Source organism: Natator depressus, chromosome 3 (assembly GCF_965152275.1).
Source record: "Natator depressus isolate rNatDep1 chromosome 3, rNatDep2.hap1, whole genome shotgun sequence".
NCBI classification, from domain to species: Eukaryota; Metazoa; Chordata; order Testudines; family Cheloniidae; genus Natator; species Natator depressus.
This window is the reverse complement of record NC_134236.1, coordinates 112,791,925-112,819,678: the sequence shown is the minus strand read 5'-3', so window position 1 is coordinate 112,819,678 and position 27,754 is coordinate 112,791,925. Positions and strand designations below refer to the sequence as shown.

Below are 27,754 nucleotides of genomic sequence, written 5' to 3'. Positions count from 1 at the left end.
AAATGGCAGAGTTCCAGATGCAAATATAAGCTGATTTTATTCCCCACAATACAGATGAACTGTTCTTTCGTTGGCAACTGTTCACTACCTTTAAAATTCTCTGGATAGAAATTAAGTTTCTTTTGCTCACTTATCATTGATTCGCCAGCCTTGAAACCAGGAACTTGCTAACACTTTGAAACAATGAACTGAAAGGTCATCTAGTTTCATTGTAGCTCATACAAGTACCTCTGTATCCTTTGCTAAGATCTTGTCCTTTCAATAGGAAGAGTCCTCAGTGAGCCATAGCCACTCTTTGAATTAAATCCTTGCTCCATTGAAATTAATGGAAGTTTCAGCATCGAAATGAGTGGGGCCAGGATTTTACCCCACATATCCACTACAGCAGCAGTACCTTAAGGGAAGAAACCTACTTGTAACACAAAGAACTATGCTATTTAGGATGCCATCTTCTTCACTATATTAATGCCATTAGGCCCTGCCCTAAAAGTACAGCTATAGAACGATCAAATCTACACATGTACCTGTGCAATATCACTAACTTGGACATCAGATCAAAGGCCTCACTGACAAACACATTCAGGATCTTACCAACAGGGTGGATTTTCACTACGAAGTAAGTCTTTCATTCAGTTTGCTCTGTCCACATAGTATGTTTGACTCAAATACTATACACATTGGAACCGGTCCCTAAAATGGTGCTGCATACAGCGACACCGAGAGTTTCCAAGGTATAGACAGATCACGCATTTCAATCTTGCTCTGAAAATCCCAGATGAATTTCACACCATCAATTGCTGATTTGAGACTTTGAACTATTAATTAGCCAGTGCTCTCCAACATGCTTTCAACTATAATTGTGTTACCCAGTGCATTGTATCATCATAAACTGCTCCAAGGTGCTAATGCTACATATGCTACTATCATTATAGTAACCGCAATAAGGGAGAGAGAGAGAGGGGGAGGGAATTTCACTTCTCCGTCTCACTACTTAAAATTTCTCTCTCGCTCACTTTTCCCACATTATATTCTCAATCGCCCCCAAAATCTGTATCAATTCCATACTCTTTTCTAACTGAACCCCAGTTACACTAATGCCCATCCACTCAGTCAGCTTGGACATTTCAAAAGGCAATCTAATTGCCAGGGGACTATACCTACTAGTCAAAGACCAGTTCAAGAGATGAGGGCTTTATTTCCTAGGTAATTCCCAGGTGAGATGCCAACCCTGATTCAGCTGCTGAAAAAGGGACACTTCTGACTATGGCACTGCCCTAGATCCTGTTTGAAGATCTGTCTCTCCCACTGACTTCCATCAAGTAAGTGTCTGATAAATTTTAAACCTGCCCAACTGCTTGCGGCTGCTGGAAAAAAGCAGGAGCACCTTCTCTCTGTTCCCTTCCTGACCTAATGCCTTCTGGCTGCTGCATGGGTGTATGGGTCACTGCCATTTTAACTTCTCCCTAGTCTTGGGGCTGCTGTGATGGGGATGTCTCCACGACTACTCCTTTCTTAGCTTTCAGGCTGTTGCAAGGGCAGTTGCTTAGCTATTCTACTACTACACCAATTTCTATTTTGGAGTCCTCCTCTCCAGTAAATTGGTCTAGTGCCTGCATCTGCTATAGCTCATAGCTTTCCGCTAGCAGCAGAATGAAATTGACAAAACTCCGGTAAGTATTTACTCTGTTCCACTTGCTAAAGGTATGAGCAACAACAGAAGCACTAGAGTCTGTAGACCCAGGAGGACAGCAGTGAATCAGTTTATGCTCCGTTCATATTTAGAATGTTTACTTTGCAACAATAGGGGCTAGAAACTTATTGATTAAAATAAAATCTTAAATTCTAAAGAAAACTAAAAGGTCTTCATTCAGGAAGGTCTTCATTCATTCACTCTCCCCACCGGTGAGTACATTTTCAAGACCCAGTGCAAGGACCTATTTTAAAGTATTTGCAATCCTGTTTGTAATATTCAGAGCTACAGCAGCAAGAGAGTTATGCTGGATAACTATTGTGGCTAATGCAATCAGCAGCTACTTAGTTACCAAATATCTCTTTCCTGCCATGTGGACTTATAATATGGACATTTTGTTTTAGATTAGTTTTCCCAGAAAAACAATAGGATGGATTTATTTCCCATGGAAGAAAACAGGATGTGCGCCAGAACAAACCTGTCCACAACTTGACATCACCCCAAATGATTTGATCTGAGAAAATCATAACTTTTCCCCTATTAAATTTCACCATGCTGTACAGTAGTTTTGGCCACCTTCTACACCTTTCTCTAAGACATCCAATAACCCTTTGCTTTCAGTAAATGCAGAACTTGAAACCTGCCAGAAAGAGAGAAAGAAGCTGTTCATAAAGTACTAACTGTGTACTCCCTACACAAACTGGCAAAACTGACTCTGCTTACATTCATACACTAAAGTCATTAACAGAGAAATAGTGAATGGAGCCAGGTGCTACTAAACTGACTTGCCATTTGAATGAGGATTTCTTTGGGGAAAGGAAATAAGGAGATATTTTTTAAACATCCCCTTTAGAATTAAAGTAGTTCATATGGAAAAGTCCTGTAGCATAGCAAATAGCAGCCTTTTTCTTAAATTCTAAAAAGCTTTAGACTGGAAGTCTATTGGTTTTTTCCCTATTAAGTTCTATAGAACTTTTCATAAGGAATTTGTCATGATATTCCTCGATGCTTATGATGAATGATAAAAAACCCAACATTCTTTATGGTTATTTGCTTTCAACATTCAGTATAGAGGGTTCTACTGTTAATTACCAGATTCCTATATTTACAAAAATTTGCCAGCTATGAATATGTACGCAATATTACTATTTGGTATTTACTAAGAGGCAATTGTCTATGCTAATTATTACCTGTCACCTAAAATAATTATTCTTCAAGCAGTGCAAGTCACAATAATAAAAAGAAAATTACAGAACGAATGACTTACTCTGTAGCCCACTTCCCTCTAGAAGTAGTACAGAAATAGTGGTTAAAGTAATTAAATTCAGAGCATGTACAGTGTAGCTGTAGAATTTTGATCTACTGTAGCTGTTGAATAAATTGAACCTCGGGGTGGGAGGAGAGGACACTAATGTAAGAAGAATAGTAGAAAAATATTTAATTCACAGCATATTTCATAAACAATTGTCTTATTTTAATAATTAAAAATTAACATTTCAAGAATCCAAACACGGCATTACTCCTTGGCACAATCTAAGCAGCAATTTCTAAAGCACAACTTTGTTCCAACCTTATAGCAGTCTACAGAGTGTGCTGTGTTACTTATTCACTGAAAACCACACACTTCAAATTTTGATCTATTTAAAAAAAAAATCTAGCTCCCCAGAGTTGAACCAAGTTTGACATAGTGAGAACTGAAACTCATGCACAGAGTTTTTAAAAGTTTCAATAGTTGAAACTAGTCCCAGTTACTTATATTGTCAAATATGGTACAGACCAATATAAAACAGTAAGTTCATCACCAAACTGAAAAGGCATTTTTCTAGACATGGAACACTTAAAATCTTTGTTAAATCAATAGCAAATTGCAAAGCAACTCTTAAAATGGTGCTCAGTATTATGTTCTTGGAGATAATATATTCACAAAGTGCCAACTGCTAAAGATGAAAAGAGATATATTATTGCTAACTATATTCCAAAATTTTGATTATAATGGTCATCCAAGAAACAGTTTTTCTCAGCATGAAAATTTTCCAGGGATAGAAAAAAGAAAAGCTAATCCACAAAATGTCTTAAGGCAAAAATGAAACAGGATGATGAAGCCGGATATAATGAGAACAACTGATAACACTCTTCAAATTTGCAGCAGGTACTGTACAAAGTGCAATATATCGGTAAGGGTTTACCACTTGTGCACAACCTTGAAAAAAAAATCTCACTCATCTCTGATTATTCAACAAGAAAATGGTTACTTTACAGGAAAATCAATCTAAATTTTTATTCCACATTTTTCAAGCAATCCCACCAATTTCCCTTCTTAGTTTTGCAGCACACTTAAAAAAAAATAAACAGCACAACAGAATAGCTGCTTTGGGTATAATACACAGTGATTCAGATCTCTCATCTTCTTACTTATTTCCCTTTCCTTTCCTTCCCTTCCCCCAGCAACTCACCAGTATTCCCATTACATCCGTCCACAGTTTGGCGAACGCATCAGACATCATGCTGTCTGGCTGGGGTTCGGGGCAGGCTGCTTGTTCCTCCTCCATGACTAGATGGATTCCCTGCCTCAGTAGAGCTTAACACTGGTTCCCAACAACAACTTTCTGTCAAAGGGATGACTCTTCAACACACCACACACCAACAACACACACTTCCCCAGTCCTTCTGAACAGCTTCACGATGCCTTCTCATCTGATCTCTGCTACCAGCCAAATCACCGCTTCCCAAAATAAATCTTCAAGGGCAAGGGGTGTGGGGGGAAGAAATCTTCTCCAGGTCAGATGCCAGACCCTGCTCAGTCAGAGCTTTCCTCTAGGGTCTGTCCTCTCTTAGCTGATGGATCCAGGAGCTGTACACAGCTGACATTCCTTCCAAAACTTTTCTGGTAGAGCCGCAGCAACGGGGTAGCAGAAGGTAAATCTGCGCCACAGTTTCACCGCGGGGGCTCTCGTAAGCTTAAAAGCAAAGGATTCATTGTAAAATCTTCCTTCTAACAATCAGACAAATATCCACGTAAAAGCGAGTCCCTTAGAGAGTGAGCTTGTGAGGCACCTCGAGCAGAATAGGTGCCTACGATTTCTTTTTAGCGCTCAGATAACTTTCTAGTACCCCTGTCTTCCAAATGAGCTCTCCCAGCTTCACATGACTGCTCACTCCCCCAGCTAAAGAAAGCTTTTAGCAACAAAAGGTACTCTGATGTCAGGCTCTTTGCATGGAAATGAGCCACAGGCAGGAGAACAAATCGCCTGTTGAAAGAGCAGCCGTGCTGAAGCCTCTGGCGTTCACAAGTTTCGAGTCACCAAAACAATTCACTTAAAACATTCTCCGTCACACACAGGAAGCCACCTAAAGCGGTCTTCACACTAGCCCAGCCTCCCCAGGACTTCGCGTCCCAGGATCCCCACCTTTCCCAGGAACGCCAGCCTAACTCCGCCTTCATTCCAGCTGAAAAACAAGCGCTGGAAACTTGGTCCGCCCTGAGGCTGAGCGTGAGGGTTGTTTTATTCGGTGCGGGTGTGTTGGTTGTGTGGTGTGGTGTGGTGTGTCGTGTCGGGTTTGCTATTGCGCTTTTCTCACACGCAGACACATACACAGCTTGGGAACCCTTCGGCATCCGACTAGGCAAACTGACGACTTGAGAGGAACAGTGACTTTTATTTTAATGTGTAAAAAACTTCTGTAAAAATTGCAACCTTTAGCTGACATAGGGACACGACCATGTGGATTATGTTATTGCTAAACATTCCAGCAACAGATATTTTTAGTTAACTATTAGACCCCCACTATTTTTCTTTTTCAAAAGGGGTGATCTGTCATTGATTAGGTTTTATAAGGCAAGCTTCCCTGAGGGCAAGGTTATGGAAATATTTCCTTGCCTTGTGTTTCTTATTTAGTTTTGTTTTTTCCCCACATGATGATGAATTGCAATAACCAACAATTACATATGGTGCTCCCTCTTTTGGGGAAGTGGTTGATTGTACATGCACTTAAATACATTTGTTTGTGAAAGTGTAGTCAAAATCATGACAAATAAATATGACTTTGACAGTACTTCTAGAGAAATAGCTGTCTGAATGATGGTAGACTCTACGCAGGTTATGGGGGGGAGGGAGAATTTATAGCATTTTGCTCAGGACAGAGCAAATCCCAACCCTACAATTCCAAACCCCACCCACAAATTTAGAAGAGCTGGATATTTCTGCTAAAATGATCAGCAGTGATAGTTTAAATTTAATGTGATTGGTCACCGTTAGGCTTTAAAATTAATAACCATACCTCAAAAAGCTGTTTCAAGCTGCCATTAATCTGGCATTAATAGGGCCATCCAAAATGTATGTATGTTAAACCTTCATATCACAGTCATGCAACCTCAAGCATCCAAAAATCATGAATCAGGCACCCAAATATCATTTCATGTAAAAATATAATGCTTTTGGAATCTTTTCATATATCTTCTATTTTTTTAAAATGTATAGGGTACACTCATTTCGTCACTACCAAGAGGCCTAGAATTTTTTTTTTTAAACAAAAGACTGAGCTTCTCAATTCATCACTTGACTCCAGGAGCTGGAGCTTTAGGAACATACCAAATATTGTGAGAGTTGGCAACAGGGATTCAACACCAGCCTGTATAAACTTGTTATTAATTTATGGTTTCATCTCAAGACATTCTTACTAAAAGATGCCATGTTCCAAGAGCTGCAATGACAAAGGCATGACAAACTGTCACTCCCCACTCTCACAGAGCATCTTTCCTCCCACACTCAGAGTCACCCCAGTGGTAATGCTCCTCATTGTCTTTGAGCAGTGAGACCCAATGGAATTTTGCAGCACTTTACAGGGACCAGTTGTATCACGAATATGGGAGTTCTAGGGCAAGCTGAAGCACAGATCTAAAGCAGTGAGTCTGGCTGCCTACAGTTTGGGTTCTTGATTAGTTTTTCCTGCATGTTGTATCTTAGGGTAATTGATTTCCAGTTATCTAACATGTAAATGCAAAATAGTTAATCAGCATTGAAACAGAAAGAAAACTGTAGTCTAGACCCTCCCCCCCATCATCTGCAATATCAGCCAATAGCTGCAAGATCCCAGAACTCAATTATCTCATCAGCTGTCTGTGTGCCTGCAACACCCACTGATGTCAGTGGGACTTGTGCACATTCAACTCCAGGAGCACTGACTTTTCACAAACCAACAAGAATCCCCTACCATTCCCAATGCACACCTGACTAAGTCAGACTTGAAAACATGCCAGGTATAGTACTCTATTGTAAGGAAAAACTCACATGTATGTTCATAAACACACACATACACACACACACCCCTGGATGCTCAAAAAGAGCATATGCACAAACCCTTCAGTCATGAGGCTAAAGGGTCAAATTCCTTTTGCACCAAAGAAGTATCTGTCATCTCTCTGTGGTGTCACACCCATTTACTCAATCATAGTAACAGGCACAAAATTAAACATTCAAAGTTTAATTATATGCAAAAATAATTCTTTCAAAACAATCTCTTTATTTTCCCTTAACTTTTTAAAATTTTAATTTAAACAATATGGAGTATACTTTTGGCTTCAGGATCCTTTAGCAATTTCTCTGTACTAACTGCTTCAGTTACAGGATCCTGATACTACCCGCCAGTGCAAAGTATACTCTGCTGAGCATCCTAAAAGGCCTGTATCTGAAGGCAGGATTGAACCCTAGATGCACAAAGTGGGTGGTGTAAATTAATGTGAGGCAGTATATTGGGACTGATTTGTGTCTCACTAATTTTCCACAGGCACAACTCCATTGATTTCAAAGGAGTAACTCCAGATTTACGCAGATACAAGTGGCAGGAGAGAGTCAGACCCATTATGATAAGCTATTTTCACATCACACAATTATATATATTTTTAAAAGCTTATGATTCAAAAGTACCAATCACCAATTAGATGATTCCAGCAGGTCTTGCACATTTTATAAATCAGACCATCCAACAATACTGACTTGTTTTTCTTTCAAAATATATTTGTAATTCAGGCCACATACTCTGCTAAACTTATGCACTGCTGTAGAGATCAGAAATCACTAACTGTTTCAGAGGTTTAGCTGTCAGCTTCAACTATTATTGCTAATTTTATGATTATCGCTAGAGCAGCAGACTAATGCCCTCAACACAAACCAAAAGGGGTTTGAGCTGTATAATTCAATTAGTGGAAAGCAGTTATGGAGATTGTTTTATTTTGATAAAAGTCTGAAAGCTCCACATTAAACAATATCCATCATTTTCTCAGTGATCTGAATCCCTCCAGACTGAAGAATAAAAATGGGGGAAGGGGGGGGAAGAGAGAGAGATGCCCCGGAAAATTACTCTAGTAATCTTTCAGCAGTTAGGATTAGTGCTATATACACCTATCACCAATTTAAAACACTGCCAAGGCTGGGGGGGTCTAAGACTTCAGTTAGGAGAGGCAAAATACAGTGACCCTCACTTTGTATCACTCATTGTAGAAGGAAAAGAAATCTAAACATGGCTGTAATATTCACTCTGAGCTTTTCTGGAAAGATACTTGTTGAGTCATAAGGAGAAAGGAAAGGATCATATCCCTTTTCCTGCACGCAGAGATATTCAGAAATTGTCTCATGTCCTGTCCAGTCCACCCTCCCACCCCACAATTAGGGCTGACATGACACTTCCTAAGCACTTGAGCTCCACGGTAAAGTCTCTTTCAATGCAGATACTGACTTGGTGATCTCCAGCATGAGAAGCACAAGTCAGTTTTATAATCCTACTTTTGTTTCCTCACATCATCGAATTTCCTGTTCAGCGTCACACTTTTCCAGTCTTAGGGGACAACTAACTTTGTTTGTGTTTATTTTCTCTCACACACAGTACCTGGTTATTTAAGTTTGTCTGAACTTCCATTACACAGCATTTAAACAATTAAATTCAATAACGAACAAATAATATTTTGCTCTTCTATCGCTCCTTTTTCAAAACGGTAATTAACTCTCGGAGCACAGCTCTCTGTGCATTAACTAAGAATCCTAGTTAACTTTACAGATGGGTAACTAAGGAAGAGTGAGTTGCCCAACATAACTCAGCAAGTTAGTGGAAGAGCTGTGAATAGCACCCAGGTCTCTCACTTCCCAATCCTGTGTCCCAAGGAGTAGGTACACTCCCTCCCTTATTGCTGTATTAGGGTTGCTAGGTGGTGGCTTGGATTACTGCAGAACCCTTTCACATTCTAATTCCTCAAACAAACAAGGCAGTTTGTTCAACTTCTGAGTAGGTCACAAGTGAAAATGAGTTTTGATGATCTCATCCCAATTCTGATCATAAAACTGCCCAATGATTTGGGACAATTCAGCACAACTGGGAGCCTTATATTTCAGAGAGGCCCAGCGCTGGAGCAAATGGTACTGAGGACTGCAATAGCAGGTGGGGGGAAATGCAGGAGGAGATGCTTGAGACAAATCTGCACACAATGGCTGCCCACACTGTGCCTGGAACAAGCCTGTGGTACACACCCTTCTTTTGCATGACCGAGTCACACATTTTTAAACAAACATCACCACTCCTCTAAAAGATGTTTATTGCACCTCCCTTTAGAGGATAAAAAAAACAAGTCTTCTTCCTAAAAATTCTAGGTTCTCCTCAGGATTAAAATTTGTATTAAATAAATCTTTGCACAAGTGTCATTGAAAATCAGACACTTTATTACACCAAAAATTATCTAATTCCCACCCATTACAAGAGAAACATCTGAGCTGCCTGTGACAAAATAGCTGGATAAAATCTGCTGGTAAAAGTGTCACTCTGCTCTTCTTTTAATGGGTGAACTTGTAAGTAACGTCAACTTATTTTAAATGGATGGGTTGAACAATTTCTCTTAAAAAAAACAGAGCGCTAAAAAAACAGAGCGCTTCCTGTGTCCTTAAGGGATACATAATCCTCTCCTGAACAACATACAGAGCAATTCAGTACAGCTCAGAGCCTGACAAGATAAAATGCAATGAATTACCTTCGAAACAATGAATATGTTGTCATTCTAAAGATACACGGATAAGCACTGCTGAGAACTTGACTTTTAGTCAAAAATGGATTCAGGGAAGATCCATGGACCTGCACCTCCAGACCCTGTGCTCCACAAGGGATGTGCGGAATGCTGCAGCAGCAGCACCAGTGGGATCAGGGGAATCCACAGAAAGTGAATCCAGACATTAGTATGGTGCAAAAACAGATGTCTGGTGCATTTATCCAAGTACATACAGAATTAGGGGAACAAATTAAAATTCAGTGTACGCAAACCAGTAACCTTTCCAGTACAAAACAAACTGATAGCTCAGTGTCTGGCTGCAGACCAGACATTTACCTACGGTAACTTTCTCCACCACTGGGACCTCTTTTCCCCCCCCACGGTCACTTCTTGCTAGTGTAATTCTCTGCCAATTGCTTTGTCTACTGGATAAGTTGACCAGGCGAGGAAAGAGTCCCAAACACCCAGGCTACCAGTTCTTCAGAGGGAAGAAGCCCATTCCTTCTCCTCTCACCTTTTAAAAAAAAGGCTGTATACGGTCCTAGCCCAACTGTCCCTTTAATAGCTTCCTGGCTGCCCCTCTGGCTGCCAGGTCAGACCAAACCAGGGGCATCTTCAGCTGTTTCAGGATATGCCCCTGGCCAGCTGACCCCGGCACCACCCAGCAGGCCTGGACAAGTAAATTAAGATGGAATTTATGGAAGATAGCAGCAGCTATGCCGCAGGAGACCAGAGTGCATTGTAACAGCATTCCCAACCCCAAGCATTCAAAGATCAGTCAGGCACCAAGAAATCATGGAATTGGCTGAACGACGAGATTTTAAAAATAATATATGTTGGATTCTCTCTCTTTGGCTTCTGGTTTCTGAGCCTTTAGGGTGCATTTTGGTCACGTTTTCAAGCTTTTCTTTGGAACAATAAGGGCCAGATTTTTTATTTATTTTTTTAAATGAAAGCTGAGATTCTCACATCCTCACTTGCCTCCAGGAGTTGTGGCTTTAAGTAAAACATCAGAACTTGTGATGAGATCATGAGCATTTGCAACACACTGACAAATATTATGAAGATCCATCTGTGGCTATAATAAAAATATTGGGCCTGACTCTCCATTGCCTTGGATCTTGTGTAGTCATTTCCACTTGTGTTATAAGTTGGTGTAAAATGCTATCAAATCTGAATCGTCCACTCGTAATGCTGGTAGTATTAGCACTTTAAAACCCACTTTACACTCACTGGCAACACAACGTGAAAGGCAGTGGAGAACCAAGTCCAATATGTAATGTTTATTTTTACTTAGACTATCAAAGAGCTACCAGAAATTTATCCTCTTTAAAAATTTCAGTGGGCAAACCAGACAGAGCCCTGCCCTCTCCACACTCAAACCTTGAACACTGGAAAAACGAGAAAGACTATTTTGCTACCCTAAATCTGGTGAGGCTGTAGCAGACACATATCATTTCTGTAACCTATTTGAAGTAGAGAATTGGAGGGGGAGTAATTTAAAAGAGCAGCTGCTTTGAGTTAGGGAAACTCAGCTGGAAGGTAAAGGTGCCTGTCAAACTAATTGAAGTGACGAGAAGCCTTCTACCACAAACTGCACCTTTAAACACCAGCCAATCCACTTTCAAGATTTGAGAGAGACAGACAGACATAGTGACGACAGGCATAAGCACCACTCAGAATGTGTCTCCCAGCTATTCTCTCAATTCATATTTTGGAAAGTCTGTGAACAGAAGGATTATTGTGATCACAGTGGTGTGAGTGGGAAGGATTTATTCTATACAACCTGACCAACTGCAACAATGATGATACAGCAGCCCTTGAGGGCAGTAAGCTAGCTATGCTGGGCTCATTTCTCTTAAGTTTTGCAAGGAAATCATTGTGCCCGAACATTAGGTGTATCGTGCTGCTATCTGTCTCTCCCTGAGAAAACAATGCAAAGGTTGCAATAATCAGGCAAGTCAATTTGAAGATGGTCATACAGGTTTCTGCATAGTTGTCTGTGTGTTCTACAGCAAACATATGATTATTGAAAAGTAATTTGATATTGTGATTTTTAAAGGTTATTAGTACACACAGTGTTTAGTGACATTCTGACATAAGTGGAGAGAAGTGATTTATGAGGATGAAATAAAGGAAATAAGTAAATATTGCTTGATGAAATGAAAAGTATGGGGTTTGGAAAGGATGCAATAGTCATCTATCAGTAAGATGAACACCAAGGGGGAAATAAAACACAATAATAATAAATACTTTGCTCATATATAGCATTTTTCAGCAGATCTCATAGCACTCTAAAAAGTAGAATGGTTTAGGATAGTTCAAGAAGGTGTAACTCCGAACACAGCAATAAAATATATGGTCTCAAAGCTTTGGATATTGAAATTAGGACATTATTGTGTATGCAAAAGCTATTTTTGGTCATTTTTAGTGGTTTCAAAAATCTGTTATAATTGGTCTCTCACCCAGGATCTGTGCAGCTAGACTAATGATAATTAAGAAACCCGTCTTCACAGGAAAGGAATATGGAAAACAGTACCAATGACTCTTCATACCATGGATCCTGGTTGCAAGCCAGATTTCCACCTGAAGCTATGAGAAGGAAGAAAAACCAGTATTTAAAGTATCTAGAATAGCCTCTGTTCAAAGGTGGCATATAAAGGCACATGATGGTATGATGTTCTGTAAATATTTTATTGGCTCTCAGTTTGGTGACCTATATTACCCATGAGTGGCAAAGCCTGGATTTGTTACGTGGCAAGCCTAAACGCATGGAAAATAAAATCTTTATTGTGTATTATATATTTACATGTAATGTTTGTGCATATGAAGAACAATGAAGCCTTCATTAAGATATCTCAATGAGGCTGCGGCCTACCTTAATTAACCTCTTAAAAGTACCCTCCAAATTTTGTTCCATGACACTTCCTAGGTAATGTTTTACTTAAAGATATAGGCCTCCTCTATTAGGAAATTACCATTGCTGGTTCCTTGGGGAGTTACTTGAAACAGCTTTCAATATATCAAAAGTAATTTAAGCTGATACTTTCATTTGTCTGTACTTGCCCAGCTGTTTTTTCATGTTTGCTTGTAACTAGAAGGGAATGCAATCAAGAATTTCAAGGAGACCTAACAGTCCAATGCTCCCTACTCCATACACTGCTATAATAATCATGTCAAATGTATCTGGCAGTTTGGAAAAAATGATATTTAAAATATTTTAGTGTCTGTTTCTAAAGACAATTATAATGGACTGTAAGGGGGCATTATTTTAATAACTGGAGCTAATTTGTTTTGGGTGGATGCACGAGAGGGAGCTAGAACAAAAGACTCCAAATAGGATTTTCATGTTTGACTGTTCTGTGTCATGTGCTCAGGACAGACTGCAAACCTCTTACAGTGATGAATAGATATGCACACAAGCAGTAGTCCACTAGTGCCAATGGGACCATTCACAGTGCCTAAAGTTAAACACATGCCTGAGTCTTTGCAGGATCCGGGTCTGTAAGTATAGAATATAATGCGTTGTAAAGAACCCAAGGGAGTTTAAATGCATTACGTACCTGTGCCTCACACAAAGAATTAATATCTACAGAATTAGAATATTTTATGCAGGTCTTTTTTAATACTGTGATTCTGCTAGATATAAGCCAGCCTCAAGTCTGGTTTTTATAATGACAATATTTGTACAAGACGTTTGAGCCCCTGTGGTAGTGTGTAATCGATATGATTGTGGATGACAGTTGCCTGAGGGGCAGCCTGATGCACAAGGAAGCCAAGAATCTCACTCAATATGCTTCGAAAGGGGAGGAGCCCAGAAAATGCGGCTGCAAAGGGGAAAGGGTTTGCTGTTAGTTCACTTATGCCTCAATTAAAATATATTAAATATTTGTTTGGGGCTCTCTCACCCCTTTCAGTTTGATCCCCAATCCATCTGGGGGAAGTACCACCTCTCCTCTCACAAAAAATGTCATCTTGGCATGGGTTGCTCATAAAAACCTCCTGATAAATCACAGCTTTAGTGTGATTTAAATCTTGGAAGCACATTTCATTTCTCATTTAAATCATTCCAACCAGAACATGCACAGCACATGCTGCATAGCAGGAGACAACCTTCAGAAGAAATTCACAAAGGTTCAACGTACTATGTTGAAACCTATTTAAAAAAAAAAAAACAATTTTCCTTACTCTTTCCCTGAGTTACACATACACCCGTGTTAATGGGTGTGCATGTAGCTATGCCAAGGTTTGCAAAAATGATTAGTCAGGTGGATGCATCAGTGTTTGAGTGCTCAATTTGGGGGCCTGATTTTCAAAAAGTGCTGAGCACCTGCCCTCTGTCAGTATGTCTACACAGCAAAAAAGACCACATCAGCAAGTCTCAGACCCCAGGTTAACCGACTCAGGGTCATAGGGCTTGTGCTGTGGGGCTAAACACAACAGTGTAGATGTTCACGCTTGGGTTGGAGCCCGGCCTCTGAAACCAGAGGGGTGGGGGGGCGTGTGTGGTGTGTCTTGGAACCCAGGCTCCAGCATGAGCCCAAATATCTACATTCAGAGCCCCGAGAGCTCAAGTCAGTTCACCTGGGCTTCGAGACTCACTGCCCCAGGGTGGTGTGTAGGTTTTCTCGGCTCCCCCCCGCCCCGTGTAGACATATCCGAGAAGTCAGACACCAAGATGCCTCAAGTTAGGAATCCAAAATTTGAGACACTCAAAAATCACTATTTTGGGGAGGTGCACACAAATTTCCTGCATTAACTGATTTGTCTGTGTTTATGTAACACAGTCATATGTAGGTATGTATACATAAACCCACATACATAAATTAATGCATGAAAGAGGAGCCTACAACATATGGCCAAGAAGTAAAAAAATCAAAAAGTAGCAAACTATGTTCACACAAGCCAGTTAAAAAGTTATCACTCATTTTTTCATGCAGCAGTAAGCAAGTTAAAAAAAAGCATTGCTGAAGAGGAAATACAAGTGATCCAAGATTCCTTTGCCCACACTTTCCTAGCCAGAATACATGGAGAACATTATGTTAAGGCCTTGTCAGTTAGATACAACATTAAAATGACATCCCATCTGCTCTGCAAATGTCAAAGAGCCTGTGGCACCTGTTGGAGGGGGGGGAGGGAAAGAGCAAGAGTTTTGCCACAGGTTTGAATATTCCTACAAAACAAAGCATCACTTGTATCAGTACTTCCCACAGCAGAAGCCCTTTGGAAAGTTTTGGAATATTTCTACAATGGTGCTATGTCAGGGAGAAAAAAAAATACTTTAAATATCCTCTCCAGTGACTGCTGCCATATTAAAGATCTGAGTCTACACCCCAAAAATCAGTGAGTTTTGCCATTGACTTCAAGAATGCTGGATCTGGCCCCAAATAAGAAACTTCCCAGCATCAGATAAAATTTCTGTTAAATACAAATCTATAAAGAGCACTGAAACTGGCCAGTCAAACTTCAGGTACTTCACTTCACTGCTTAGCACTCTGTGGGCTGAAACCAGCTTCCAAAAAAAAATTAAATAAATAAATAATTAAAATGCAGTGGGAAATCTCCCACTGACTTAATCTGGAAAAGGATCAGGCTCAAAGATCAACACCAGTGGTATTAGAAAGGGACCAAGTTTAACTTCTGACTTCAAGAAGCAGTAGAAGCAACAGAACTATATATCAGAGTCTCCCGGTTTCATTAACAAAGACAGTATTCACTTTAAAGAGACAATTCCACTCTCCAGAAAACTTCACAGAATATTTTGTTTAATATGTCATCTGTATCTAACTGGTCTTATGTGCACCAAAATGGAAAATAATGGTTGGTCTGGATATAAAACAATCCTCCCAGCTTTCGAAAAACAAAATTAAAATTGGTTTCCCCATACCCCACACAATGACCGTCTTAATTTTTCATAAAATTGACTTGCCTTAAAAAGAAAATCACTACCCTGTCATTGTTGACAATTACTCTTCCTATACAATTATAGGTAAATGCAAGTTCTCGCTACGGTGCAATTTGCTTCTCCTGCCTGACTTATCAGTCATGTCAATGATCATTCAATATTTAAGACATTTTAATCCTTTCAGTTACACCGAATTGTCATTTCACAAATACTGAATGAATTGTGACTTCAGTGAACGACACAAGTCAGAGCAACATGTTGAGTGAAAAGGGCAATTTCTGTTTACTCACAATTTTCTTGGAAATCTAGAAATGATGGGAAAGGAAATGCAGGGAAAAGTATGGAGCAATTAATGGGGTTTTGATGAAATCTCTCTCGATAAAAGTTTGCCCAAATATATCTTGTTTTGGGTGGTGTTCCATCTTCTGAACATTTTCTTTGTCACCTGATCAAATATAGCCACCATTTATTATTTGTATCAGCAGCACCAAGAGGCCACATTCAAGATCAGGTCCCCATTGTGCTAGACACTGTACAAACACACTGTAAGAGCTTTCACTCTAAACAGACAAGAGACAAAACTGGGAAGGGAAGCTGAGCCACAGAGGCAAAGTGACTTGCCTAAGGTAACAAATAAGCCAGTGACAGAACCAGGGTAGAACACAGGGCTCCTGAGTCATATTTAGGGTTGCCAGGTGTCCAGTTTGCAACCAGAACGCCCAGTCGAGAAGAGACCCTGGTCAGCACTGCCGACTGGGCCGTTAAGAGTCCGGTCAACATCGCAGCAGGGGCCTGGGGCTAAGGCAGGCTTCCCAGAAGCAGCTGCCAGGTCCCTGCGGCCCCTAGCGCATAGGTTCCATGCGCTGCCCCTGCCCAAGTGCCGGCTCTGCAGGTCCCAGCCCCGGCGGCTGTGGACGCAAGGTTAGCGCATGGAACTGCCTGGCCACAACTCTGCCCAGGGGCCGCAGGGAGCTGGCGGCCGCTTCCTGGGAGCTGTGGTAAGCACCGCTGGGACCCCGCATCCCATCCTGCTCCCTCAGCCCAGAGTCCCCTCCCACACCAAAACTCCCTCCCTCAGCTTGCACACACACCCAGACCCCTGCCCCAGCCCTAGCCCTGAGTCCCCGCCTGTAAACCAAAGCTCTCATCCCTGGCCCCACCCAGATCCCACAGCCCCAGAAGGAGTCCCCACCCCATACCCCAGCCCAGAGCCCACTCCTGCACCCCAAACTCCCTCCCAGAGCCTGCACTCTACACCACCACCCCCTACACCCCAATCCCCTGCCCCAGCCCTGAGTCTCTTCTTGCACTCCAAACCCCTCATCCTTGGCCCCACCCCAGAGCCCCAGCTGGAACCACCAACCCCCTGCCCAGAACATGCTCCTGCACCCCAAACACCCCACCCAAGTGCCTGCACCATCAGCAGAAGCCCTCACTACCCCCCACACCCAACTCCCTGCCCCAACCCAGAGCCCCCCCTGCATCCCAACTCCCTCATCCCTGGCCCCACCCCAGAACCTGCACCTCCAGGCAGAGGCCTCACCCCATTCCTGCACCCTAACCCCCTGCCTCAGCCAGGTGAAAGTGAGGGTGGGGGGAGAGTGAGCGACAGAGGGAGGGGACAGATAGAGCAAGCAGGGCCTCAGAGAAAGGGTGGGGCAGGGGTATTCGATTTTGTGTGATTAGAAAGTTAGCATATTCCAGTGCTCTATCCTGTGGACCATGTTTCACCATGCCGCAAAAATAATGCACCAATGAATGCCATGTGTTATTTGGTCCACATTTCTAGTAATCCTATACCACTATTTTCTAGCATTTTTTTTTTGCTGAAACAGCAACATTTGATAAATAAGTCTTTTCAAAACATTGCAGTAACCACCAGAACAACGTGCAGCTGAGAGTTGGCACCCACTCTTGTGATTGGGGGAGGGGGGATCTATTTACAGAGGCAAAAGCTATTTGGTAAGGTTGGAGCGTGTGCTGGGAAATGAGACTTCAACAACAAAGTTCAAACAATATGAATAATTTTACAAAAAGTCGAACTAGAAAACTAACTACATCGGAGGCTAAGTACGGTCTCTTCTATACAAAACTTAAAACTATGAAATGAATGATGAAACTAAATACTGTATTTTAAGTCAGTAATATACTTCATTGATCACTATTAGGTGACAAATACTGTAGTAAGCAACTTTATTTAGAAAAATATCAATGCAATATCTTAATATTTGTAGAATAATCTGATATGACCATGTCGTTGCCGATGGAAGCCAACAGCAGGCACAATTCTACGAAAGAACAACCAAGGAATCTCACCTTCCTGAGGAGCTAAACTAGACTTGTCAGATTTATAGGGTTGAGATTTCATGCCAGGTTATCGTCTCTTTTCTGATTCTATCCTAACTCTTCTGCACTTCCTATTGACAGCCATATACCAGGATCGAGGGTGCAGTGGATGCAGGATTTTCAGAAGCACTCAGTATTGACTTACCCGCTCTGTTTAAAGGTAACGGAGGGAGCAGAGTTAGGACAATGCTGAGTACTTTTGAAAATTCTACCCCTAGCTTTCACTTTCTAACATAGTACCATTCCATTGACTGAACACGATGAACTCTACCTTCTCTAGGCCCAAGAGCATCTTCCTACTGGTTTCATACACCTGTTGGGTTATGGTGACAAACCAGTGCTCCAACAAGCAAAAGATATCAAGAACTTATCCCTTGGCTGCCTAGGCCACCGATGCGTGGGTCTGACCTTTCTCCTATTGAAGTCAGACATTAAGTTCAGCGGCAGCAGAATCAAATCCCTGACGTCTGTGAGAATTGCTTGTGTGCAACAGTAGGATAATAGAACTCCCAGATGTTACTTTTACAAGTGTATGGCAAAGTTAATTAGCCTGGTGCATCTCAACAGTCAGTACTGAGATCTACTGATGAAAATACCTAGCTTTTACATAGTGCTTATTATAGTAGCAGTCATAATGTGTTAAACATCCAAAGTTTTACAGTGATTTAGAATCTTCTGCTTCCTTGATTCTAAGGAACTTAGTCTGGATCAACGGAACAAATATTCTCCAAGGAATGAGAAAGAAGCAATAGACTGAAGAAAAGTTGCAAGACTAGTTTCAGTAAAATGAGACTTTCTAGTAGCCTCTGGACCTAGGACCTTACATTTCCAGGATTTTCCCCAGGCTGAGTAAAAACCTACTCCTTAGCTAAGCCTTATTTTCCTAATAGTTTTATTTATGTAAGTTACAGTCTTGCAGTCCTGTCCTTTATCCTGGGGCATCTCTGATATTCAGGAGGAAATGACACTTAACTTTAACAGGACAGTTCCTTGACAAGTCAAGGGATCAAAATCCTCTAAATGACTCTCCTCTCACTCAGCAGACTGTACTACTGAGACCCATTGAGCTTCATTTGCAGTTACTTCCCACCCTCCCCACCTAAACTCGGGTCAGATCTTTCATGGGCCAGATGTTCTGCCTTTGTGGCAGGGCCTACACACTAATCCACTATTACCCTAGATTTCTGACACTCACTTCCTCACCAGCCACACTGGGATCCGATAGACTTTAATGGAGATCCCGTCAGTTTATTGATTCCTGTGTAACTATTTCTGAATGTTGAAGGAGAAAAACCAGCACTGGCTGTTTCACTTTAACAAGAAACAATACAAACATCCATTTATAATGTATGGCAGTATAATGGGATTTAAATTAAATGGAAAATTACCACCTCACGCTCCTCATAAAACACACACACACTTTAATCTCTAATACTAATATTCGTCATGTGTAATCAGCAAGATTGGCTTTGAACTTTTACATGATAAATCTTCCAGAATGTGCATTTGTTTTGAAAAGTACAATGGGTACAGAGAGGCCAAAATGTCAGGCAGCAATTTATTTTTAAAAGCAGAGATTAAAGAAGTCTTGTGAATCGATTAGGTGGAGCTGATTTTGTAACACCTTTTGAAAATCCACACCATCTTTGCTTGCCAAAGTCACCAAAAAAAAACCCTTTCTTGACTTCTCAACATGCTGCACTTTGGCTGGCTGGCCTGCCCGTCCCCAGGTACTTTTTCTAAATTGGTCAAAGGAAGAGAAAGGTCACAAAAAAGACATGCGCGCTTTGTACATGCTCTTTTCCCCTGCCCCTAAAGGATCAGGAAGTCCCCCCCGTCTCCACAAAGAGAAGCATGTATGGAATACTGAGGAAATCCAGTTCCTACTTCAGCCACCTGTATCCACTGGGCACACTGTCAACATTTAGAAGCCTTGTGGAACGGTGATAAAACAAGCAGAGGAGGCCAAAAGCCATGTAGTGTCTGACTCATTATCATATTATGTTTCAAGACAGAGAACGATGAATAGTGAGACCTCTTTTGCTCAAAGGAATACTCCTTTCTATGATGGGCTCTTTTGCCAAGATTCAGAGGGGACATGAATGCCTGTCTCTCCACAGCAATTTTCTCCACTATCGTTCATTCAAAGGGACGAACTGGTATCTTACTTTTATTGCCATTTCTCCATTTCACCCCAGAGCACCCCTATCAGAAGAGTCCTGGAGTAGCCTCCTTTCTCTGTGATTTCCTTCCACTGCACTGCCAAAGTCACTACCTTTCCATTAAATGGGGACTCCTGTTTTGGTCCATCAGTGCCACTCCTTGGTCAAAGAGGTATTTGCTGAGTATTGATAAACTCCTCCACCCAAGGGCTGCACATGGTGTCCCAAAAGAAGGACATGGTCCCTGAAGCCCTAGGGACTGAGAGTAAAAATCTCAACTTGTGCCCCCCCCTCCCCCGGGCATAGTAGCTACCGCCATCAAATGTTAGCCCTGTAACTCCAAAGGAATCAGTGTTGCCAACTTTTCAGATTTTATTATGACTCTGACAATAACTGTCGCTCTTCTTAAAGCCCTAGCTCCTGGAGTCATGTGAATATACAAGGACCTCAGTTCTCATTTTAAAAAAGTTTCTAGCCCTTACAATTGTTGAGAAAAAGCTTGAAAATGTGACCCAAGCATACCCTAAAGACTCACTGATTTTTGAGCATTTGTGGTTGGCAATGCTATCCATTTATAGTAGAAAATCTGAATAATAAAAGTGAAGGAATAGTATAAAGAACCTTTCACACTTTATGTTTTATAAAGAAGCAGAAGAGTACAAACCCAGCTACTCTTAACCATTACTGTTCTCCTTTAATGTAGACAGTTGTGACTGACAGCTTGTACACATTAGCACTTATTTAGATATAACTTAAGTTGCTCAGGGGTGTGGAAAAGCCACCCCCGAGTGACATATGTTACTCTGAGCGAAGCGCTGGTGTGGACCGCTGCTCGGGGAGGTGGAGTAATTATGCCAACAGGAGAGCTCTCTCCCATTAGCACAAAGCCTCTGCACCAGCAGTGCTACAGCAATGCAGCTACATCGGTACGGCTGCACCACTGTAGCAATTCTAGCCCTGAGGTACATAGCTCTTCCTTCACGTGACAGCTGGCTCTTAGTGGAATGTACAGGAGATACATTTCCATTACATTAAAAACAAAAGAAGAGCCACGACATGGTATTTAAGTGCTTTTTAAGACTTTTTATTATCTCTACTGAAAAGTCTTCAATGACAGCATCATGGGCCACTTTTTACCTTGAATAATTTTTGCTTGTTTGTTTCTTTAGGTTTTATTTGGCATTCAATCTTGGACAGAGTCCAAGTGAACTTACAGAGTAAGCTGCAGTGGGACAATGTTCCCTGGATTTAAGAATCTACTGTCATGTTTAACTGAAGTCATGAGTCAGATTCAGGTCCCGAGTCCCACTAGTGCAGAGGTGGGCAAACTACGGTCCACGGGCCACATCCGGCCCACGGGACCCTCCTGCCCAGCCCCTGAGCTCCTGGCCCGGGAGGCTCGCCCCTGGCCCCTCCTCCACTCTTCCCCGTCCCCCGCAGCCTCAGCTCACTGCCCCGCCAGTGCAATGTTCTGGGCAGCGCAGCTGCAGAGCCCGGCCTGATGTGGTGCTCTGTGCTGTGTGGCGTGGCTGTGGTGCCACCAGCCACCCGTGCTCCAGGCAGCGCGGTAAGGGGGCAGGGACCGGTGGGGGGGGGGGTTGGATAGAGGGCAGGGAAGTTCGAGGGGGTGGTCAGGGGCCAGGGGTGTGGATAGGGTTGGGATGGTCAGAGGGCAGGGAACAGGGGGGTTGAATGGGGGCCGGGGTCCCAGGGGGACAGTCAGGAATGAGAGGGGGGGTTGGATGAGACAGGGGTCCTGTGGAGGCAGTCAGGAATGAAAGGAGGGGTTGGATATGGTGGTGGGGGGAAGGCAGGGGACAGGGAACAGGGAGTGGTGGATGGGGCAGGAGTCCTGGGGGGCCATCAGGGAACAGGGGGGTTGGATGGGGTAGGGAGTCCAGGGGGGGCCCCACAGGGGACGAGAAGTGTGGGGGGGGTTGGATGTGGGGTCGGGGCCAGGCCATGCCTGGCTGTTTGGGGAGGCACAGCCTCCCCTAACCAGCCCTCCATACAATTTTGGGAACCCGATGTGGCCCTCAGGCCAAAGAGTTTGCCCGCCCCTGCACTAGCGGATACCTGGCACAGGACCCCCACAGCACAAAGTACACCCCTGCCTGATGGGGTCCAAATAGTGCAAAGCACTCAACATTCTTTCTGCTGGGGGGGTCTGGAAACAGCTAGCACTGCCTCAAAAGGTAGGTGGCATTGGGTTGCAAATACTTGCAGGGGCCTGTTTAACTGCCTAAAACAACTGGCTGTACTGGAATTTTTATAATAAACTTCCTTTTACAAAACCTAGACCTGGAGGCAAATTTGACCCAGTAGCATCCTGCTAACTCACCCACTGTTTTTCAAACCAGACAAATAACTAAACAGCGTGTGCATTAAAGTTATCGCTCATATCTACAGAGGTAGCGATGGAGACAGAACGTAGTGACAGTTGCCTAAAATAAAAATCAAATGGGGAAACATTTCTCCTCATAGCTGGATCCAGTGCATGAGCCTGGTGCATGTGTGTTTGCACACATGTACATGTGAGATTAACCAAATATATAAAATATTACACTTCTTCTGTACCTTTTTCAATTTCCTTCTCCTAAAAAGACTTTGTTTGACACATCCCTTCATGTCCATGTCTCACTCTCCTCTGGGATATTAAAGCTCAGTGTGCTACTAACATCCATGCATCACTGGAAACAGGTCTTGTATGCCCCAAGCAATTCTTCCCCTTACATCTTGACTGAGTTCTCTGAACTGAGCTACACATCCCCACACCCACCCTCATCCATTTGGCAGATCATAGGCTTAGACCCAAAGGCTTTGTGATTTTCTGTTATAAAATAATCTTACTAAGATTTTATTTCTTGTGCCATCCCCACACAGAATTAATATTTTCAATCACTGCATTGAATCTTCTCCAGTTTATTTCTTCTGTAGTGGATATGCTGAAAAACAACTTTTGAAATTAGATCTAGTCAAGCTATCGTATATAGAGATAGAGAAACACACACACCCACCCCCTCCCTTATACCTATTATGCTGTGTTTTTTAGCCAAACTGTTCAAGCTGTGGAATGTTGCCTTATATATTTATATAGGGCAACATTCCACATCTTAGACAGTTTATTTTGACTAAACACACACACTGTGAAATAGATATTTAAACATAATTTGAAACTACAGCAAGTTAGAACTACTGGAACTTAAATGACACTAGGCAAGAGTGGAAGCCTCTAACGTATTTAAAGCAGAGCTGAAAAAAGCCACTAACCCTTTCCCCACATCCTGCTGTTTTCAAGGTTTTTTTTGTGTGTGTGGGGGGGGTTGGTTTTGGCCTAGTACAAGTCATTATATTTATAAAACGTTTCCCCAAAAATAAAGTCATTTAAAACAAAATGATCTAACATTAAAACATTATCTATAAGTACGGATATTTTTTGAAAAAAATTCCTTCTCATGCTTTTTTTTTTAAAAAACAAACAGGACAGTGTGTAGTAAACCATGCACAAGCATTTTCCCTGGAGATTATACCTATACATTTTAAAGTGAAATTACAGTTTAAAACAAACATGCTGTAATTATTTAACTATTAAATTCAGCTGCAATTAAACCTATGCAAGTCATGAAATGCATCAATGCAATCCAAATTGGTTATTTTAATGTACTGAAATACAGAAAAATAAAAAGGATGGAATGAGCTGACTTACCATGTGACAACAATGCAACAGCTCTCTCAGCCAGAACAGTATAAAGAAGCCAGTTCTTCTTTACAGTCCCTAGGCTATCCTCCAAAGCACAGGTACCACTCCGTTCTGCATCAACTTCAAGGGCCAGCAGTTCTTAGTAAAATGAACCCCACTTCACATTCCAAATGAAGAGCGTCAGCTCCTAGTCAAGCACTGTCTCACTCCAAAGAGAGCTCTGTACCCAAGAAATGCTGGGATAGTCACTTCATACAATACAAAAAGGTTGACACTGTATAAATAATCTATAAAGGAATACAAAAACTATTCAAAGGTTTTGCTGGCCTCCCCAGCATTAAGTTCAAACAAAGACAGAGCCTTCCAGCTGCAGTTGCCCAGCTTCTGGTCTTTCCTCTGACAAACATCTCTTTCCCTTTGTGCTAGACATGTGTCATTTCCACTGCAGCTTGCTAACTACCAAATTAACACCAAAAACCTCACACTGAAGGGCAGCACCCCGAATGCAATGGTTAACTGACTTCCTAACAGTGCCCATCCCCCATCCCGGTACCTAACCTTCCTTCCCTTGCCACCCCCAAATTAAATCTCACAGTTGGATAGCCCAGCCCAGCCTCTTCCCCTTTTCCCTCCAGCCTGGACAAACCCAAGTCCTGCTGATCATAAACACAGCCGATAAGGCAGAATTTTAGAGCTAAATTCTCGTCCTTTTAAAGTCTTATCTGGAGCCTAATCCTACAGAAATGTAGTAATTTTACAAACATGAGCATTTCCACTGACTTCCCTGTGAAGTTATGTATGTGTACTGTGTAAATGTTTGACGGATTGGGGCCTAAGATATATACCTACATAGAGTCTTAAGAAAAATCTTTCAAATCATTTCTGTTTGGAAGCAGTTTAAAAAAATAAAATAGTCTATCAAAGAAAACCACCATACAACTCTGTATATAAAATGACTCTGTGATGGAAAAAGATGCATGCCCAGTCTGTATGTTGCTTTGAGTCAGTCATTCATGTGTTTCTGAAACTTCCACTTTTGGGGCTACAATTTTCTAGGGTTTTTTTTTTTTTTTTTTTTTTTGAAGTTTGAGCAAAAATGGGTCACTTATAATTGAATACAAGAAGAGAAGGAAAGAAATATAATTTTCCAGGGGTGCAAGCTCTAGCAAGGATTTCGTGATTTCTGCAATATTGCAACATTTTTCCAGGGGAACCAGGGACAGGCCCTAGCAGAGTAAGTATTAAAAAGCCAGTACTGGCAGTGGTTGCATCAGCTCCAAACCACCACTGGCATTATTATATCAGATGAATAAAGGATATGGGAAATGGGAAGAGTAGGAGTGTGTCCGTTTCCTCAGGCTGCAGGGCAGTGGCTCTCAAATACCGTCTACTCCAGGGGTTCTCGGCCTTTTTCTTTCTGAGCCCCTTCTCCCCCACTCCTCAACGTTCTATAAAAACTCCATGGCCCAGCTATGCCACAACAACTGGTTTCCTGCATATAAAAGCCAGAGAAGTGGGAATGTCACTCCATGCTAATAAAAAAAAAAAGAAGAAGAACACAGAACAAAATTTAAACCGCATAATTTTGCAGGCTGTGCATATATGCACACAGAGTTTTTGACTCCACAGGCTGGCAATACTGATTTCCCTAATTTAAAAAAAAAATAATAATAAATCTTGCAGCCTTTGTTGAACAGCTGTATGGCCATAAAGGCTTGAAGTCAATAGTTGAAATTTTGAATAGAAATGGCACTCACTTAGAAATGTCTTTTAATGTTCTAGTGAAAATTGGTTTGGATTCCACCAAGCTACGGACCCTTTGAAAATCACATGCTCTGTATGCATAGTATATTTTCCACGGAGTTCTTCCCGCTAAGCTTGCTTTACATACAGTATTAAAATACATAAAGTGAATCTATTGCATGTAACTTCCCCTAAAAAGGCTCAAATGAAATGATGAAACAAGAAGATGGCATGAAGTAGTCCAACAAATTGTCTCCAGTTGAAATATAGGCAATTCAATAAAATATTAAAGTTACAATTGTAAAGGTTTGCAACATAAAGCATTTAATTTGCTAATTACACTCTTCTTCAGAGGCGGGGTGGGGGGGAGGACAACTAATTAGATTGGAAAAAACAACATAGTATGTTTTAATAACAAAGGCTTCATTGTTTGTCCCTCTTGTCCTAATGTCTCAGATCAGATAAGGCAAACACAGTGAGGTCATGAGGATTCTAACAGCCGCTCTAAGGAGCGCTACCATCCTACCCACAAACCTGACCACAGCACAGCCATAGGCAGGGCCGGCTCCAGGCACCAGCATTCCAAGCAGGTGCTTGGGTGGCACCGTGAAAGGGGCAGCAGTCCGTGTACCCCAGGGGGCACTCATCTTTCCGTGGCAGCGGCAATCTCTTTCTTCAGGCTTCCGTGGCAGCAATTCGGCGGCAGCTTTACTCTCCTGCAGGCTGCGCCGCGGCGGCAATTCAGCAGCAGCTTCTGTCTTCAGTCATCCTGCTTGGGGCGGCAAAAAAGGTAGAGCCGGCGGTGGCCACAGGCCCCAGACGGGGTCTCTCCCGAACTCAAACCTCATTCAGCCAGCCAGCTGACCTGGTTACCAGACTGGAAGCTGGCTTGCTATCATTTGGCAGGGATATAACTCTTGTGAGTGCATATACACATATGCCCCGCAATGTAGGAAAGCCAAACTGGATTCTGGGAAACCTTTTATTCCTCCACACTGTAGCAAGGTCAAGGGCCATCTCTGCCCGAAGGCTAGTGCCTGCTGGAGTGAGCAGAAAGACACCATTTCCCAGAGTCCAGTTTGACTCTCTTATATTGCAGCATGTAAGAAGCTAGTAGGCCTCCAGTCCAATCAAGGAGAAAGGGTTCATAATAGGGAGGCCATTCATCCAGTTTAAAGCTGGACAGTGCTAGTTTTGTTGAGCACTGTCCCCATTCAGTATGGCCATAGCACCTGATGTGGGTTTGTTTGCTGAAAATGAGAGGAGGGGACTGGACATGCCGCCAATGGCAGGAGTGGGAACAGCGCCTCTGTGCAGAGCGACACAGGTGAGGAGTGGGCCCAAGCTGGTAGGGATGATGGGGATGTCCTGTATTCTGGGGATGAGCTACTGGCCACCTTAGTTCATCCCCATTAGAACACCCGGGCCAATCCATACCAGTACAAGAGAATGACCCCTTTTTGCTGATAGTGTTGTGGATTTTTTTTTTATTTTTAATCTTTAGTTCTGTGGCAGAAAACCAACATAAAAATATCCCACCCACGTGTCACTTTCTGTTGGCTTGCTAGCTACAAGTATATTCCTCTGCAGGGCACTTTCCTGCCTAAATCATAAATAGAATTGATGGGTAAAAAAGTAAATATACATGCACACATTTACACATATATATTTGTACATACATTGACTTGAGCCCCATTAGCAGGCTAAGAATCATCTGCCAGCCCAGGATAATCAAATAGCTGGTCTGGGCAAATGGCTGCTTACTGTAGGTGAGTTATACTTCTGACTTGCACTTCAGTGTCCTAATAGAACTGATGGCATGAGCACATCACATTTGAGGGATCAAGTCCACTAAAAAGATAAACTGAGTTAAATGGATCTAGTTACAAAATGGTTCCAATTTGTAATGCAGACAGGATCTTAATAGTATTCCAATATGCAAACTACAGCTCTGGGCTGTTTAATTTGTATCATCCCTTGTTCTGCTTCTTTCTGTTTCTTTTTAAATAAGGAACAATACTAAAAACTAGAGCTCAAAATCCAAGTCATGCTACCAGACAGAATAATGGCTCTATTCTATACAAAAATGCCTTTATTGTTGGTTTGTTTACTTCAGCTGGTTCACAGCCATGCTAGTGTCAGAGCTCTGGAATCAAAGCAGCAGCTCTGGGCGTGCTTCTGG

At 42.1% G+C, this 27,754-nt stretch overlaps 1 protein-coding gene across 6 annotated transcripts in view; it reads right to left on the bottom strand.

The window, feature by feature from the left end:
- Positions 1-27,754, bottom strand: part of SASH1 (SAM and SH3 domain containing 1) — an 835,969-nt gene that overhangs the window by 169,387 nt on the left and 638,828 nt on the right. The window contains exon 1 of one of the 6 annotated variants that reach the window (XM_074948575.1): positions 23,836-24,089. The exons of 4 other annotated variants lie outside the window; for them this stretch is intronic. In XM_074948575.1, coding sequence (XP_074804676.1) covers positions 23,836-23,838 — 3 coding nt within the window. In that variant the 5' untranslated portion in view covers positions 23,839-24,089. Of the gene's footprint in view, positions 1-4,143; positions 5,102-23,835; positions 24,090-27,754 lie in introns of those variants that run through there. One more of the 6 variants, XM_074948574.1, reaches the window with a different exon arrangement.